Consider the following 18,733-nt stretch of genomic DNA (forward strand, 5'->3'; position numbering starts at 1 on the left):
GGAGGGGCTGTGTCCCAAGGGACACACCCGGTCCCCGATTGCAGCGCTTGTCTGCTTGGATAAATTTGGACGAACTGCCGTGATCGGCTCTTGAAAGCTTATTGTATGATTGATTAGAAAGTGGTATTTTTCATCCGATTTTCTAACCGCGTGTACTAGATTTAACAGGCTCCTTTCACTTTTAAAGAAGGTTGTTTATTATATTATTTTATATACTGTTGTGTCCCCTATAGGACAATGTTTATGTAGTACTTTGTCCCATGTTGCTAGGTGCTACTTAACCCTATGCTATGAGGTCCAAACTGCACCTCCTTCCATCCCACCATGGGGGCTCTAGCAACCGCTAAGAAGAAGACATCACTTCATAGTGGCAGCTTGTCTTGGCTCTGAGCACTTTCCCAGGAGAAGCAGTGGCAAGTAGAATACAGAGGCTGATAGGTCACTCCTTCTTTTACATTCCTCTTGCCACTCCTTGTCTTGGGAAAGTGCCCTGAGCCAAAGCAAGTTGCTGTTATGAGGCAGCTGTCTCCTTCCTAGCTGTTATCAAATCTGCTTTGTCAGAAGAGATAGGAGTGCACTTCAAACCTCATAGCTAGGATTAGGAAGCACCTAGCAACGGGGACAAAGTACCACATGTATTTTGTACCATAGGGGATATAACAGTATAAAAAATGTACAATGATAAATCTTATTTAATCACTTTAGTCCCAGAAGATTTGGCTGCTTAATGACCAGAGCATTTTTTGAGATATGGCACTGCGTTGCTTTAACTGACAATTGCGCGATCATGCAACGCTGTACCCAAACAACATTGATGTCCTTTTTTTCCCACAAATAGAGCTTTCTTTTGGTGGTATTTGATCACCTCTGCGGTTTTTATTTTTTACGATATAAACAAAAAAGGTGCGACAATTTAGAAAAAAACACAATATTTTGTACTTTTTGCTATAATAAATATCCCCAATTTTTTTTTTTTAAAAAAAGCACATTTTTTTCTCAGTTTAGGCCAATATGTATTCTTTTACATATTTTTGGTAATAAAAATTGCAATAACCGTATAGTGATTGGTTTGCACAAAAGTTATAGCGTCTACAAAATAGGGGATAGATTTATGGCATTTTTATTATTATTTTTTTTTTACTAGTAATGGCGGCGATCTGCAATTTTTATCTCATGACTGCGACATTATGGGGGACACTTTTGACACATTTGTGGGACGATTGACAATTATACAGCGATCAGTGCTATAAGAATGCACTGATTACTGTATAAATGTCACTGGCAGGGAAGGGGTTAACACTAGGGGGCGATCAAGGGGTTAACTGTGTTCCCTGACTGTGTGTTCTAACTGTAGGGGGAAGGGACTGACCATAGGAGATGACAGATTGTGCTTCCTAGCTATTAGGAACTCACGATCTGCATCTCCTCTCAGAACAGAACAGGGATTTGTGTGCTTACATACACACGTCCCTGTTCTGCCTCTCGTGCCTGCGATCGCTCATGCCCAGCAGTCATCGTGACTGCCGGTCGAGAGCATCGGCACACCCGGAAGTGGAGCTGGTGCGTGCGCGTGCCTGCTATCCCACTTAAAGGAGCCGACGCATAGCTATGACGGCTCGCAGGAACGTGTACCGTATAATGACGGTGGCTGGTTGGCAAGTGGTTGGCAAGTGGTTAAACTTGCTCACTTGGTAAATAGAGTCCTGGGTAAAATGTATGCCATTATAGCACTAACAGCTCTAATCCCTTTGGTGGGGGGGGGGGGTGGGGGGAGTGGATATGTTGTTGTCCTGCAAAGGAAAGAAGGCCTTGCATTTTCAGCTAGCTCTTTACCAGGATTTCTCAAGTACATCACTAATCAGAATGAAGTGAAGTAGCCTGGTGGTGTTTTAACAATCAAGGTGCTGCAAAATATACTTGTGGTGTACTAAGAAAGGGGGAACACTGTTGCTGCTCAGCAAAGAGTAAGTGTAGCACCATATCCTACAGGCTTAGGCAAAATAACAAGACAATGGTGTCTGCATGCAGTGGCTCTTACTGCATCAGAATGCCCACTCATCAGTCCCAACAACTCTTGGTATTGGAGAGTGGCATTGAGCTCCGCGATAGGCCTCTGTAGAGCCTGGCTCAAGGGATGGTGCTGCCCTGTGACACACCGTGCTACAGCTTAGCTTGATCTGGCGTGGATGTGTAAAGAGCGGCCTCCAGGCTGTCGCTGGGTGATAGTTACATAGTTGGTAAGGTTGAATAAAGACACCAGTCCATCCAGTTCAACCTGAGTGAGGGTGTGTGTCTACAATTGTCCCTATCCCTGTACATTGTGTCTCATTAAGATGCTCATCCATTATTATTATTTATTTAAGGGACCCATATAGTGCCGTCAATTTACACAGCACTCCACACACATCTCACACTCACATCGGTCCCTACCCTCAAGGAGCCCACAATCCAAGGTCCCCAACTCACACCCATATACCGGGGCCAATTTTGGACAGAAACCAATTAACCTACCAGCATGTCTTTGCAGTGATCAGAAGCAGCTGGCAGTGGATGCTCCTGCACCCGCACGTGATGACTCTCTCTCTCTCTGGCACAGGCCACGACTCGGCCACAGCGCACCCTGACACAGAGTCACTTGCTTGCAGCTCCAGACTGGGGTCCCAAGAGAGAAATCCCACCTCCATGCAGGCTTGTAGTTGTAGTCCAAAACAATCCAGCTGAATGCAAAACTTGGCTCCCTGGACTACATGTGCCAAGATACTTTGCTTCACTCTATCTTCAGGATGTGATGACACAGAGTCAGGGCTGAAGACCTGGAGAGAACAGCCTCATAGTAGCAATGCTGTATGGTGTCTCCTGACAATGCAGGTAATATTAGCCAGTTTCTGGCTACATAAGATTACTAAATTCTGCACAAGCTAATCCCCATGAATAGATTGCAGTCATTTGAACAATGCATTTCTTAAACGTGAAAAGTCTAACATGCACAGGTTGTGCTTAACTTGGAGGAGGAACTCTTTATCATATAAACTGTATAGACACAAAAAGATGTTATGCTCTTGCTGGGCTTTTCACATATCTTTTTTTCATTTCAGAAATTTTCAGAAATGTCTGTAGATGCAACGCTGGACACATTTTTGAAAGATGTGGATGAACTATGTAAGTTTTTGTCAATTACATTTTTCCAATCTCTGAATGTCAGGGACAAACATTTTTTCTTCACACGCTAAAGTACCAAGAAGACATACAGTAGTAAAGATATGAAAGTAAATCTACACCCAATCACAAAAATGTAACATAGTAATGTCATTTTAAAAGACGTTTTATTATTATTATTTTTTAAACTACAGCTTTTATTAAACCTATACTTGGCCATTTTGACAGAAATGTCCTTGCTCAGGTCCAGGGCCGATCCTAAGGTCACAGACGCCTGGGTGCAGAAATATTTCTGGCGCCCCCACGTGGGCGTGGTCATCTTACCAACTCCTCCCCTTTACAAATGTTTCTATGGCAATGACTCAAACACAGAGATGCTCCCCTTAGAAGTCTTCGTTACCTTGGGATCCTCCCATGATCTCTTAACAATAAAGAAAATACAGGAAGAGAGTACACTAATGAGACCTGGAGGGGGTCTCTCTGATGCACAGAGAGAGGGCTTCTGTTAGAAAGAGCCCCTAGACATAATATGGTCAAAGACTGCAGACATGATACAAGAGACGGTCAGAGACTGCAGACATAATACAGGAGATGATCAGAGACTGCAGACATAATACAGGAGATGATCAGAGACTGCAGATATAATACAGGAGATGATCAGAGACTGCAGACATAGTACAGAAGATGGTCAGAGACTGCAGACATAATACAGGAGATGATCAGAGACTGCCGACATAATACAGGAGATGATCAGAGACTGCAGACATAGTACAGAAGATGGTCAGAGACTGCAGACATAGTACAGGAGATGATCAGAGACTGCATTCATAGTACAGGAGATGATCAGAGACTGCAGACATGATACAAGAGATGGTCAGAGACTGCAATCATAGTACAGGAGATGATCAGAGACTGAAGACATGATACAAGAGACGGTCAGAGACTGCAATCATAGTACAGGAGATGATCAGAGACTGCAGACATAGTACAGGAGATGGTCAGAGACTGCAGACATAGTACAGGAGATGGTCAGAGACTGCAGACATAGTACAGGAGATGGTCAGAGACTGCAGACATAGTACAGAAGATGATCAGAGACTGCAGACATAGTACAGGAGATGGTCAGAGACTGCAGACATAGTACAGGAGATGGTCAGAGACTGCAGACATAATACAGGAGATGGTCAGAGACTGCAGACATAATACAGGAGATGGTCAGAGACTGCAGACATATTACAGGTGATGGTCAGAGACTGTAGACATGATACAAGAGACGGTCAGAGACTGTAGACATGATACAAGAGATGGTCAGAGACTGCAGACATGTTACAAGAGATGGTCAGAGACTGCAGTTCCTATGGACATTAGTAATTAATGGCCGATCGGCCCTCTCACCTGACCCAGCGATACAGCAATGGTTCCTCTGATCAGGAGTCAGCTCACTCTGGTGACTCCGCTGGGTAGCACCCAGATCTGTATTCCTGCAATTACTCCATTCCTTTCTCCACCAGGGATGGCGCTAGGCTGTGTGGCTTTCCCTCTGGTGATGCAGGGCAGCGAGGTTCTCTTTCTGATGGTATTCTCTCAGCACTACCCTCTCCCTCTGGAGTCCTGGGTGTACTTTCCTGTACACCACCCCAGGACAAACCACCCCCCCTCCATTAATACAGACCCCCCCAGGACAAACCCCCCCTTCATTAGTACAGACCCCCCAAGACAAACCCCCCTCCATTAGTACAGATCCCCCCAGGACAAACCCCCCCTTCATTAGTACAGACCCCAAGACAAACCCCCCTCCATTAGTAAAGACCCCCCAGGACGAACCCCCTCCATTAGTACAGACCCCCCAGGACATCCCCCCTCCATTAGTACAGACCCCCCAGGACAACCCCCCCTCCATTAGTACAGACCCCCCAGGACATCCCCCCTCCATTAGTACAGACCCCCCAGGACAACCCCCCCTCCATTAGTACAGACCCCCCGGACAACCCCCCTCCATTAGTACAGACCCCCCAGGACAAACCCCCTCCATTAGTACAGACCCCCCAGGACAAACCACCCCCCCTCATTAGTACAGACCCCCCAGGACAAACCACCCCCCCTCCATTAGTACAGACCCCCCAGGAAAAAGCCCCCCCCTCCATTAGTACAGACCTCCCAGGACAAACCCCCCCTCCATTAGTACAGACCCCCAGGACAAAGCCCCCCTCCATTAGTACAGACCTCCAGGACAAACCGCCCCCCTCCATTAGTACAGCTCCCCCCAGGACAACCCCCCTCCATTAGTACAGACCCCCCAGGACAAACCCCCTCCATTAGTACAGACCCCAGGACAAACTGCTCCCCTCCATTAGTACAGACCCCCAGGACAAACCGCCCCCCTCCATTAGTACAGACCCCCCCAGGACAACCCCCCCTCCATTAGTACAGACCCCCAGGATAACCCCCCTCCATTAGTATAGACCCCCCCAGGACAAACCCCCCTCCATTAGTACAAACCCCCCAGGACAAAGCCCCCCCTCCATTAGTACAGACCCCCCAGGACAAACTGCCCCCCTCCATTAGTATAGCCCCCCCAGGACAAACCCCCTCTATTAGTACAGATCCCCAGGACAAACCCCCCCTCCATTAGTACAGACCCCCTAGGACAAACCCCCCTCCATTAGTACATACCCCAGGACAAACCCCGTCCATTAGTACAGAACCCCCAGGACAAATCCCCCCACCATTAGTACAGACCCCCCTCTCCATTAGTACAGACCCCCCAGGACAAACCCCCTCTATTAGTACAGACCCCCAGGACAAACCCCCCTCCATTAGTACAGACCCCCTAGGACAAACCCCCCCACCATTAGTACAGACCCCCCTCTCCATTAGTACAGACCCCCCAGGACAAACCCCCCTCCATTAGTACAGACCCCCCTCCATTAGTACAGACCCCCCAGGACAAACCGCCCCTCCATTAGTACAGACCCCCCAGGACAAACCCCCCTCCATTAGTACAGACCCCCCCAGAACAAACCACCCCTCCATGAGTACAGACCCCCCAGGACAAACCCCCCTCCATTAGTACAGATCCCCCCAGGACAAACCCCTCTTCATTAGTACAGACCCCCAAGACAAACTCCCCTCCATTAGTAAAGACCCCCCCAGGACAAACCCCCTCCATTAGTACAGACCCCCCAGGACAACCCCCCTCCATTAGTACAGACCCCCAGGACAACCCCCCTCCATTAGTACAGACCCCCAAGACAACCCCCTCCATTAGTACAGACCCCCCCCAGGACAAACCCCCTCCATTAGTACAGACCCCCCAGGACAAACAGCCCCCCTCATTAGTACAGACCCCCCAGGACAAACCACCCCCCCTCTATTAGTACAGACCCCCCAGAACAACCCCCCTCCATTAGTACAGACCCCCCAGGAAAAAGCCCCCCCTCCATTAGTACAGACCCCCCAAGACAAACCCCCCTCCATTAGTACAGACCCCAGGACAAAGCCCCCCCCTCCATTAGTACAGACCCCAGGACAAACTGCCCCCCTACATTAGTACAGACCCCCAGGACAAACCGCCCCCCCTCCATTAGTACAGACCCCCCCAGGAAAACCCCCCTCCATTAGTGCAGACCCCCCAGGATAACCCCCCTCCATTAGTATAGACCCCCTAGGACAAACCCCCCCTCCATTAGTACAAACCCCCCAGGACAAAGCCCCCCCTCCATTAGTACAGACCCCCAGTCAAACTGCCCCCCTCCATTAGTATAGACCCCCCAGGACAAACCCCCTCTATTAGTACAGACCCCCAGGACAAACCGCCCCCCCTCCATTACTACAGACCCCCCAGGACAAACCCCCCCTCCATTAGTACACACCCCCCAGGACAAATCCCCCCTCCATTAGTACATACCCCCCAGGACAAACCCCCTCCATTAGTACAGACCCCCCCAGGACAAATCCCCCATCCATTAGTACAGACCCCCTCTCCATTAGTACAGACCCCCCAGGACAAACCCCCCTCCATTAGTACAGATCCCCCCCAGGACAACCCCCCTCCATGAGTACAGACCCCCCCAGGACAAACCACCCCCCATTAGTACAGACCCCCCAGGACAAACTGCCCCCCCTCCATTAGTACAGACCCCCCCAGGACAACCCCCCCTCTATTAGTACAGACCCCCCCCAGGACAACCCCCCCTCCATTAGTACAGACCCCCCAGGACAAACCACCCCCCCTCCATTAGCACAGACCCCCCCAGGACAAACCCCCCTCCATTAGAACAGACCCCCAGGACAAGCCGCCCCCCCCATTAGTACAGACCCCCCTAGGACAAAACCCCCCTCTATTAGTACAGACACCCCCTCCATTAGTATAGACCCCCCAGTACAAACCCTCCCCTTCATTAGTACAGACCCCCCTCCTCCATTAGCGTGCATAAAAACACCTGGGGTGGCAGCTAATGAGGAGAGAACAGTGTGCAGCCGCGCCGCCTGGGTGGAGATCAGTTGGTGACAGGCTTGGGCAGAGACCAGTCGCTCTGATCTCCACGCTGCTCTCCTTCTATGATAGGGAGGGGGGACGGGCTTGAGCCTCGAAAGATACAGCGGTGGCCGTGACCTGCGGAGAGAGGCGCCTCTGGACACAGAGAGGAGGAGGAGGGAGGGGAGCACTCTGGCGCTTCAGCGCCCCCACCTCTCTAGCACCCGGGTGCACTGCACCCCGTGCACCCCGTTTGGGATCGGCCCTGCTCAGGTCCTTCCTGTTATGGGGTGACAGCACTCTGTCCCTGTCTCCCACTTGTTCTCCTGAGTTGTCACCAATGTCACATGTGATGGCAGTGGAAACAGGTGTATCAATTGCCTCTTCTGTTGTAGCTTTAATGAAGCCTGCTCTAAGCATTGATGTGTAGTTGCTACTAGAATGTGTGCATGTAGATAAGAAGTGGCTGCAAAGAGACTGGAGGAGATCAGCTGAGCTGGCATGCAAAAAAGATAAAATAAACATGAAGACAGTATTTTTTAAAAGACAGAAACACAGTAGCAGTTTATGTGACTTTAGCAATTTAAATGCAAACCATTTACTATAATACCTGATTGCCATTGGTATTTCCAGATGAGTGAAACCACTTTGAAAATATACATTTTTAATTTTTTATCCATGGTTCTTGGCATTGAAGTTAAAAAATCTGCCAGTCCAGATAGGGAATATAACCTTTCATTTAGACTTTGCTCTAGGAGCATATACATGGTCAAAGTATAAAATCAAAATATTAATTTCCACATTGTATTTCAATAATTTCTAGACTACACCTATTAATTTGAACCAACGTAAACTTACTTGGTAAATCTTCTGACACATTTACTTCCTAGAATGCTGTATTCACTATGCCCTGTAAGTAGGCATTGTTGTGTCCCACATTACACAGAGGGGTGGATTTACTGAGTGCAAATGTGCACTCTGCAAGTGCAATTGCTCCAGAGTAGGGATGAGCCGAACACTCCCCGGTTCGGTTCGCACCAGAACCTGCGAACAGACCGAAAATTTGCATGAATGTTAGAACCCCATTGACGTCTATGGGACTTGAACGTTCAAAATCAAAAGTGCTAATTTTAAAGGCTAATTTGCATGGTATTGTCCTAAAAAGGGTTTGGGGACCTGGGTCCTGCCCCAGGGGACATGTATCAATGCAAAAAAAAGTTTAAAAACGTCCGTTTTTTCGGGAGCAGTGATTTTAATGATGCTTACAGTAAAAAAAAAAAAAAAAAAAAGTGAAATATTCCTTTAAATATCGTACCTGGGGGGTGTCTATAGTATTCCTGTAAAGTGGCGCGTGTTTCCCATGCTTAGAACAGTCCCTGCACAAAATGACATTTTTAAAGGAAAAAAAGTCATTCCCTTGTCAAAAGAAGTTTGAGTATACAATGTTATAAAGATACATAAAGTAAGTTACAAGGATCTATAAAGTAAGCTCATTGTTTTACAGTAGGGTTTATATAGGTAAATATCATGACATTTCAAATATTAAACATTGGGTTCACGTAAACCTAAATTAAAGATATATATCATTTCCTTAGTTACTTTTGTAGGTATTTAAATGATTTATACCTACTATACATATTGTTTACAAGTAGAGTGTATATAGGTCAAATTCTGATAATGAGCTTTCATCGTAAGGTGGAGAAAAGGAAAGAGAAAGAAGAAAAAGGGTTGAAAGGTAGAGGTATGGTCCACAAGGTTGTCCCGCTCGTCAGTTTATTATTCTTTTTAGTTCTCTTTGAAGCCTTAGAATGGGTGTCTCTGTAAGTCATTTAATCTGTTACCATGGCAACAGGACAGAGTCATTGAAGTTTGACAGGAACTGTTGTTTTATCCAAGGATGCCAAAGTTTTTCGAATTTTGGAATTTGGTTTTGATCGATGGCTACCATCTTAGCATGGGACATTGTATTATTCATTCTGTGAATTGTTTCTGCTAGTACCAGTGTAGGAGATTTCCATGCCTTGGCCACTGTTTGTTTTGCAGCCGTTATTAGTTGGATCATAAGTTTGAATTGAGAGAGTGTTAACCATTCCGGTTTTAGATTAAGTAAAGTTAAATATGGATCTGGTTGTATTATTTTTTTAAATATTTTAGATGCAATCACGAAGACTTCCTTCCAGAAGGTTTGGATTACTGGGCACGTCCACCATATGTGTAAATATGTGCCTATTTCTGGGCATAGTCGAAAACAAAGAGCTGAGGTATTAGGTGAATATTTTGCCACTCTAGCGGGTACAAGGTACCAGCGAGTTAGGACTTTATAATTTGTCTCCAGTGCTAAGATGTTGGGTGAAGATGACTTAGATGTGAGCCATATGTTAGACCAGTCCGTGTCTTCTAAAGTTCGTCCCAGGTCCTCCTCCTTGATTGATTATAAAGTGATGAAATTGTACCTTTAGCAAATGGATCTTTTGTACAGATTGATTCAAAAATGGATAATTGGGATAATGGTGTATCCCCCTTTAGGAATGGTGTATAGAAATTTTTGATTTGGAGATATCTAAATATCTCAGTTTGGTAGATCATATTTTTCTCTAAGCGATGGGAATGAAAGGAATGATTTAGATGCTATGAAGTCATTTAGTGTCTGAATGCCTGATGTTGTCCAAGCTTTAAAAGAATTTGGGTAGATCCATGCCGGATAAAAGGCCGGATTTCTGATAAAAGAAAGGAGAGGATTGTGTGGAGATTGTAACTGATATTTGGTTTTTAGTTTATCCCAGAGAGATAAGAAGTGTTTAGTTATGGGATTATGAATTTTAAAGCGGTCTTTAGGATCAAGCCATAATAAATTTGATATTAATAGAGGGTCATTTTCTGAAGCCTCTATAAATACCCATAATGGGATTTCCTGTTTTGCATGGTATTTGGACAGACTGGCCAAATGTGCTGCTCTGTAGTAGTTAGTAAAATTAGGGTATCCCATGCCTCCTTTATTTTTGGGAAGATGTAGTGTGTGTATAGGTATACGTGGTTTAGAAGAGCCCCATATAAACAAAGTTGCTCTTTTTTGTACTATTCTCAAAAAATAGGAAGGAATTGGAATAGGGAGGACTCTGAATAGATAAAGCAATTTGGGTAGAATAGTCATTTTGATTGCATTAATCTTTCCTATCCAGGATAAAGGAAGTTGCGACCATTGTTTTATTAGATTTGTGATCTGTCTTAATACAGGAGGATAATTGGTTGAGAATAAGTCAGAATGAGATGCTGTTAAATGAATTCCAAGATATGGGATTGATTTTTCTGCCCATGTGAATGGGAGTGCAGCCCTAGCCGGGATCAATTCCATGTTTGTGAGTGAAATATTAAGCACTAGGCATTTCTTGGGATTAATCATAAGGCCGGATAAGGCTGCAAATCCATCAAGAGCTGGTATTAAGTTAGGACCAGAGACCTGTGGTGATGATAGAAAAAGTAATATATCGTCTGCAAATATACATAATTTGTGTGTAATACCTCCTACTTCAATGCCAGTTATAGTTTGGTTTGTTCTGATGTATTGGGCCATGGGTTCGAGTATAAGGGCAAATAATAAGGGAGATAATGGGCAACCCTGTCGGGTAACTCTTTCGATATTAAAGGCTTCAGATTTGTATCCAGCATATTTTATATAGGCTTTGGGTTTATTATATAATGCTTTGATCCATGTTAAAAAGTGGGGTCCAAAACCCCATTTTTGTAATGAATATTGCATATATTGCCAGGATACTGTGTCAAATGCCCTCTTAATATCGAGAGATAGAAAACATAAAGGGATTTTCTGTTTTTTAGCAATATGTGCCAATAACACTGCCCTGCGTATATTATCGCCTGCCTGTCTATTTGGCATGAAGCCTACTTGATCTCTATGTATTAATTTTCCTATAATGCTATTGAGGCGCTTTGCTATTATTTTTGCTAATAATTTAATATCGAGGTTTAACAGAGAGGCCGATAATTCACACAGGAAGTATCATCAGAAAGGGGTTTTGGGATCATACAAACAATTGCCATTAGTGTTTCTTGCCGAAAAGAATGTCCATCTAGAAGATTGTTAAAAGTTTCAGTGAGAATGGGAGAGAGTATTTCTGAGAATGTTTTATAGTATAAAGCCGAGTAGCCGTCTGGGCCTGGTCTTTTGTTAAGTTTTAGGTCTTTTATGGCGTTAGCAACTTCATCTATAGTTATAGGCTCATCCAAACTGCTTTTTTGATTCTGAGATAATTCAGGTAAGGTTTATTTTTGAGAAGAAGGATTCAGCCTCTGTAGGATTAAATTCATTGTTTGTCTTGTATAAAGTTGCGAGATGTGAGTGAAATTTATGGACTATTTTAACTGGATTACAAGTGTAAACATTTTTTGATAATTTCAAACGTATTGGTTTGAAAGATTTGTTAGTTGAATTTAATGCCCGAGCCAAATATGTACCTGGTTTGTTTGTATTCATGTAGAAATTGTGTTTGGAGCGTTTGAGGGATTTATCAACTGACTCAGTGAGAAATAGATCGTATTCCAATCTAGATTTTTCCAGATGAGATTTTGTACTCTGAGATGGATTATCTTGAAATGATATGTAGGCTGTATTAAAATTGAGTTCTAGTTTTTTTGCTAGATTTTTGCGTTCCCGTTTAAATAGTGCCATTTGTCTTTGTATTATACCACGCAAGACAGGCTTATGAGCTTCCCACAGTGTTATTGGGGAGATGTCTGTTGTATTATTAATTGATATGTATTCCTTTTAAAGCTTGTTCAATGGCCATCTGATGTAGTGGGTGTTTGAGCATTATGTCCGGTAAGTACCACGTTGGGTCATGTGCTTTTGGTATGGCTGAGGCTATAGTAGTGTATACTGCATTATGGTCAGACCACGGAATCGTAATTATATCTGATGCAATAATTTCTGGTATCATTCCTATTGTTAGAAAAATATGATCTATTCTGGTGAAGGTTTGATGAGGGTGCGAGAAATAAGTGAATTTCTTTTTCATTGGGTTACTTTCTCTCCATGAATCTACCAGATTGTATTTGGAAAGAAGTTGAGGAAAAGGTAATCTAGAGGTTATTTTGGATGGTGTAAAAGGTGATTTATCTAGAAATGGGAGGAGGACCTGGTTCGAATCCCCACACATTATCACTGTTCCTATTTTGTGTGTATTAATCACTTGTAATATATGTGAGAGGAATGGTGTAGGTTGTTTGTTAGGAGCGTGGTAGGAAATCACCGTGATTGCTGTATACATTATATAACCCATGAGTATCAGGTATCTACCTTCTGGGTCTTTAATTTCTGATGATAAGGTGAATGGTGTGGATCGGTGAAATGCAATTAGAGTTCCCCTTTGTTTGGTACAGGCAGAAGCCGTGTAAATTTGTTGATAAAAAGGAGAAATATATTTTGGAGTAGAATCTTTGGTGAAGTGTGTTTCTTGGAGGCATACTATGTGAGCCTTCTTGTTATGGAAAGTACGGAAGGCTTTGGTCCTTTTTTGAGGGACATTTATTCCCTGAACATTCAGGGAAAGTATATTCAGTGGTGCCATGGCAATAGATCAAATAGTTTTGACTTACTTTTTGTTATGCAGAGCTGACTGCGCAGATCAACCTGTGTGGACTGAAGAGATGAATAGATAGAAAAGAAACCAGTGAATTCTGGAGTAAAGAGTAAACAAAAAACATATGAGATTAGATGATACATTGTATAAATTATTTTTTGCAAGTAATCACAATTTACCCGTGAAAGAGAATAAATATCTCTCTCAGGGGAATAAGTGCCTTCGTCACACTCCCACATAATATGGTTGGGAGAATGAGGAGGGCTAATGGGGGTACACGGATCTTCTGCTTACAGGAGAGAAGTGCTATGTCAAAAGACATCAAAATGATGTTTCATTAATTGGAGTGCAGAATATAGTTTTTGTTGAAATTATTTATTCCAGGGTGGTTGTATATGGTTAGTCTTGCCCTAGGCTAAATATTTCAGTTAGAAAGGTACTGTTAATAACTTTGGTATTGATGAAGATAGTTTGAATTATTTTGGGACTTTAACCCCTCCAGAGTAAACAATTACATATTTTATTCATATGTAACTGTTTAGATATGTTAACTCATAAAATTGAGGTTGTATTGCTTCAGATTAGAATAAACAAAAACATAATTCTAGGAACTAGTTAGGTAATAATATATTTGTTTTAAGAAAAGAAAGAAAAAGCTTTCATTACTTCTGGATTATTGAACATATTTGTCCTAAAAAGTAATAAATCTATTGTTATTACCTGATAATATATAACTGAACAAGAATTTCCTTATTTCACTTATATATTCTAAGGCTATATGAATCAGAAGTAATAAGAAATATAACTGGAATGTAACATGATCCCACACAGTGTGTGACTATCAGAATGCAGTTACATTCAGTTATAAATACAGTTTTTTTATAGAGAACCATCTCTTAGTATAATAAATGAAGAGATATCAGGAATTTTAATGTCAGTCCATTGAATCTTCTTGGTCCATGGATGATGTGGCATAATGGCCTCTTTTGTGAGAATGATGATTCCCATTTTGTTCTGGAATTTTCTGGGTGCTGCCTGAAGGTGAAGATCATGCCATTCTTCTGCGTGTGGGAGTGTTGCTGCTTGTGGGTTCTGTCAGATTTAATTTTAAAAGGGTTTGTTGTAGTTCATCTGCTGATCTGCTTCTGTAAATTGTACCTTGGTGGTTAAATCTGACTGAAAAGGGGAAGCCCCATTGATACATAATGTTGTGGCGTTGCAGTTCCATTAGTTGGGGTTTCATGGATCGTCTTTTAGTAATAGTAAGTTGGGATAGGTCAGCAAAAATTTGATAATTGTGTCCTTGAAAATTAAGTTCCTTTTTTTCTCTTGCAGCAATTAGTATTTGTTCTTTCGTTCTGTAATAATGAAATTTTGTGATTATATCACGTGGGGGTCCATCTTTCTTTTTGGCTGTGAGGGCTCTGTGTACTCTGTCCAGTTCTAAACGTTCAATAGGGATATCTGGCTTTAGTTCTTGTAATAGAGCAGTAATAGTAGATTGCAGGTCTGTCACAGTTTCAGGTATTCCCCTTATGCGCAAGTTTGAACGTCTGGCTCTATTTTCGTAATCTTTGAGCTTAGTTTGAAGTATTAAATTCTCTTTTTTTAATTGTTCCAATTCTGTTATATTTTCTTGGGTTGTAATTTCAATTTCATCCATTTTTATTTCTAAGGCTGCGGTGCGGTTTCCCAGCTCTCTTATTTCTTTGGTTAGGCTTTTTGTTATTTGGTCTGAGGTTTGTTTTAAAGCCTTATGAAGCATCTTTTCAAATTGTAATAATATTACTGGGGATACTGAGGAGGCTTGTGGAGAAGTTTGTGAGAGGATTTCTGTATCTGACTCAAATGGAGAGTCTTGCTGTGACATTTTCTGTCTGTGAGGGCGCCCTGATGCTGTATCTTGTGAGGTGACTGAAGCTGCTTCAGCTGCAGTGAGTGCCTGTGAGCTCTTTGTGAGGTGATTTTTATTTCTGCCACGGTTTCCTCCCAGTACCATATTTCCTGCCCAAACTTTCACAGTTTGTTCCCTGGGGCAAAAAGGTTCAAATGGATACCTTTTGAGCCTGCAGGCTCCGCTTTGTCCTTCTCTTCTCTCCTCAGCGGTGTGGAGCTCTAACAATGCATGTCTGCTCCGCTAGGCTCCGCCTCCTGCCCCCGAAAAAAAGTCATTTAAACTGCTTGCGGCTTTAACCACTTCAATACCAGGCACTTAAACACCTTCCCGCCCAAGCCAATTTTCAGCTTTCAGCGCTGTCGCAATTTGAATGACAATTGCGTGGTCATGCTACACTGTACCCAAACAAATTTTTTATCATTTTGTTCCCACAAATAAAGCTTTCTTTTGGTGGTATTTGATCACTTCTGCAGTTTTTATTTTTTGTGCAACAAATAAAAAAAGACCGAAAATTTTGAAAAAAAAACAAGTTTTTCTTTGTTTATGTTAAAATTTTTTGTAAATAAGTAAGTTTTCTTCTTCAATGATGGGCACTGATATGGCTGCACTGACGGGCACTGATACGGCGGCACTGATGGGCACCCATGAGGTGGCACCAATGAGGTGGCACTGATGAGGTGGCACTGATGTTCACTGATAGGCAGCACTGATGGGTACTGATAGGTGGCACTGGTATGCGGCACTGATGGGCACTCATAGGTAGCAACAATGGGCACTCGTAGGTGGCATTGATTGGTACATATGGGTGGCACTGATGGGTACTTATGGGTGGCACTGATAGGTGGCACTGATGGGCACTGATAGGTGGGCACTGATGGGCACAGATGGGTACTGACAGGTGGCACCGATGGGCAATGACAGGTGGCACTGATGACACTGATTGGTAGTACTGATAAAATTTATTGGTGGCATTGCTGGGCATAACTGAAACCTAATGGTGCCAATCAGAAAAAAGGAAAGGAGTGGGGCCCCCAGGCCCTATATACTCTGAACAGCAGTATACAGGTGGTGCAAACAAGACAGGGACTGTAGGTTTGTTGTTAAGTAGAATCTGTTTGTAATTTTGAACTGGTACATTTTTAAAGTGTAGCTCTAGCAAAAAAATCTATTTTTAAGGTTTTTGGAAAACATAGGAAAGGGTTATCACCCCTGTGACATTTGTTTTGCTGTCTGTGCTCCTCTTCAGAAGATTTCACCTCACTTTTTGTCCCAATGACAAATGTTTTTTGAAAATTTGGGGTTTTTAGTGAAACAAGGATTGGTGATAAAGCATCAGTGGAAAGGAGAAAAGTTTTTCCCATATTAACTCTTATGCCCCGTACACACGGTCGGACATTGATCGGACATTCCGACAATAAAGTCCTAGGATTTTTTCCGATGGATGTTGGCTCAAACTTGTCTTGCATACACACGCGGTCACACAAAGTTGTCGGAAAATCCGATCATTCTGAACGCGGTGATGTAAAACACGTACGTCGGGACTATAAACGGGGCAGTAGCCAATAGCTTTCATCTCTTTATTTATTCTGAGCATGCGTGGCACTTTGTGCATCGGATTTGTGTACACACGATCGGAAATTCCGACAACGGATTTTGTTGTCGGAAAATTTTATAGCCTGCTCTCAAACTTTGTGTGTCGGAAAATCCGATGGAAAATGTGTGATGGAGCCTACACACGGTCGGAATTTCCAACAACAAGGGCCTATCACACATTTTCCGTCGGAAAATCCGACCGTGTGTACGGGGCATTACAGGAGAGAATTTCCTTTCCTCTGGGGTAGATTTCATCTCACTTCCTGTTGTCTCCTTCCGTTTGCAAGTAGGAGTCGTTTGTAAGTTGGATGTTTGAAAGTAGGGGCCTGACCTATATACTCAGCAGAAATTTGGGCCTTAGGTGTTCTTGTTGCCTCAACACTGTAAGCCCTCACAGGGCCCTGCTGTGAAATAATTGATCAAGAATTGTAATTACATGCCCCTGTTGAACAAGGCCAGAAAAATTGGGCCTTTGGTGATGGTGGTGGTGGTGTCACAACACTGTAAGTCCTCACAATTACTTTTAGTGGGCTCCGGAACGGGCCCTGCTGTGAAATATTAGATCAAGAATTGTAATTACATGCCCCTGTTGAACAGGGGCAGAAAAATTGGGCCTTTGGTGGTGGTGTTGGTGCTGGTGGCATAACACTGTAAGTCCTCACAGTTAATCTTGGGGGGCCCAGAAATGGGCCCTGCTGTGAAATATTAGATCAAGAATTCTAATTACATGTCCCTGTTGAACAGGGGCTGAAAAATTGGGCCTTAGGCACTGGTGCTGGTGCCACAACACTGCAACCCCTCACAGATACTCTAGTTGGAACACAGGAACGAGCCCTGTTGCAAAGTATTGCATCAAAAATTGTAATTACACACCCCTGTTAAACAGGGGCTGAAAAATTGGGCCTTAGTCACTGGTGCTGGTGCCACAACACTACAACCCCTCACAGATACTCTAGTTGGAGCGCAGGAACTAGCCCTGCTGCAAAGAATTGCATCAAAAATTGTAATTACATGCCCTTGTTTAACAGGGGCTTAAAAATTGGGCCTTAGGCACTGGTGGCGGCGCCCAGAACCAAAAATGTTCTTACAAGCTATCAGCATGATCATTGAGGAGGAAGAGGATAATTACTCAGCATAACAGGATAGTCACTCAGCATCAGCATAGGCAGTCTTTGAAGGGATCTGACATTTAAAAAAAAATTATTCGGTTACATCAGCATCAGGTGCTTGGTAACTGGTGGTGATCCAAGACTGATTCATTTTTATGAAGGTCAGTCGATCGACCGAGTCGGTGGACAGATGCACCCTGTGATCGGTTACAAAGCCTCCAGCAGCACTGAATGTGCGTTCCGAAAGAACGCTGGATACAGGACAGGCCAGTAGCTCAATTGCATACTGTGCAAGCTCTGGCCAGTGATCCATCCTCAAGACCCAGTAACCCAGAGGATTTTTGGTGGGAAAGTTGTCCAAGTCAGATCTTGCCCTTAGGTATTCCTGCACCATGTAAAACAGATGCTGGCGATGGTTGCTGGAACCGATCATACCTTGGGGCTGCGGGCTAAAAAATTGTCTGTCATCGGTCAGACGGCCACCTTCTCCACCGCTCCTTCTTTGACTGACCGAAGCCTCAGCAACACATTGTCCAGAAACAGGAGTTTGTAACCTCCCAGTTTTTGGGAACGCATTGCACAGACCTTTCTGCGAGGCCTCCCGAAGATGTTTCATCCTCTGCTCCCTCTGCGACGGCAAGATAAGGTCCGCAACCTTACCTTTGTAATGTGGATCAAGGAGGGTTGCCAGCCAGTATTGGTCCTTCTCCTTGATACAACGAATACAAAGATCCTTACGCAAGCTTTGCAGGATCAGGGAGGCCATGCAGCATAGGTTTGCTGAGGCATTCGGTCCGGAGTCCTCTGGGTCACTAAGGACGACATGGTCCGCAGCCACCTCCTCCCAGCCACGTAAAAGTCCATGTGTTTCTTGGAACTGATCCCTTAAAGACTGCTGCTGATGCTG

At 43.9% G+C, this 18,733-nt stretch overlaps 1 protein-coding gene across 3 annotated transcripts in view; it reads left to right on the forward strand.

Annotated features, from left to right (window-relative positions):
• Window positions 1-18,733, forward strand: part of TTC12 (tetratricopeptide repeat domain 12) — a 355,554-nt gene that overhangs the window by 32,985 nt on the left and 303,836 nt on the right. For all 3 annotated transcript variants that reach the window (XM_073603090.1, XM_073603091.1, XM_073603092.1), the window contains exon 2: window positions 3,096-3,159. In XM_073603090.1, coding sequence (XP_073459191.1) covers window positions 3,108-3,159 — 52 coding nt within the window. In that variant the 5' untranslated portion in view covers window positions 3,096-3,107. The remainder of the gene's footprint in view (window positions 1-3,095; window positions 3,160-18,733) is intronic.

This window comes from Aquarana catesbeiana, linkage group LG10 (genome assembly GCF_042186555.1).
Source record: "Aquarana catesbeiana isolate 2022-GZ linkage group LG10, ASM4218655v1, whole genome shotgun sequence".
Lineage (NCBI taxonomy): Eukaryota > Metazoa > Chordata > Amphibia > Anura > Ranidae > Aquarana > Aquarana catesbeiana.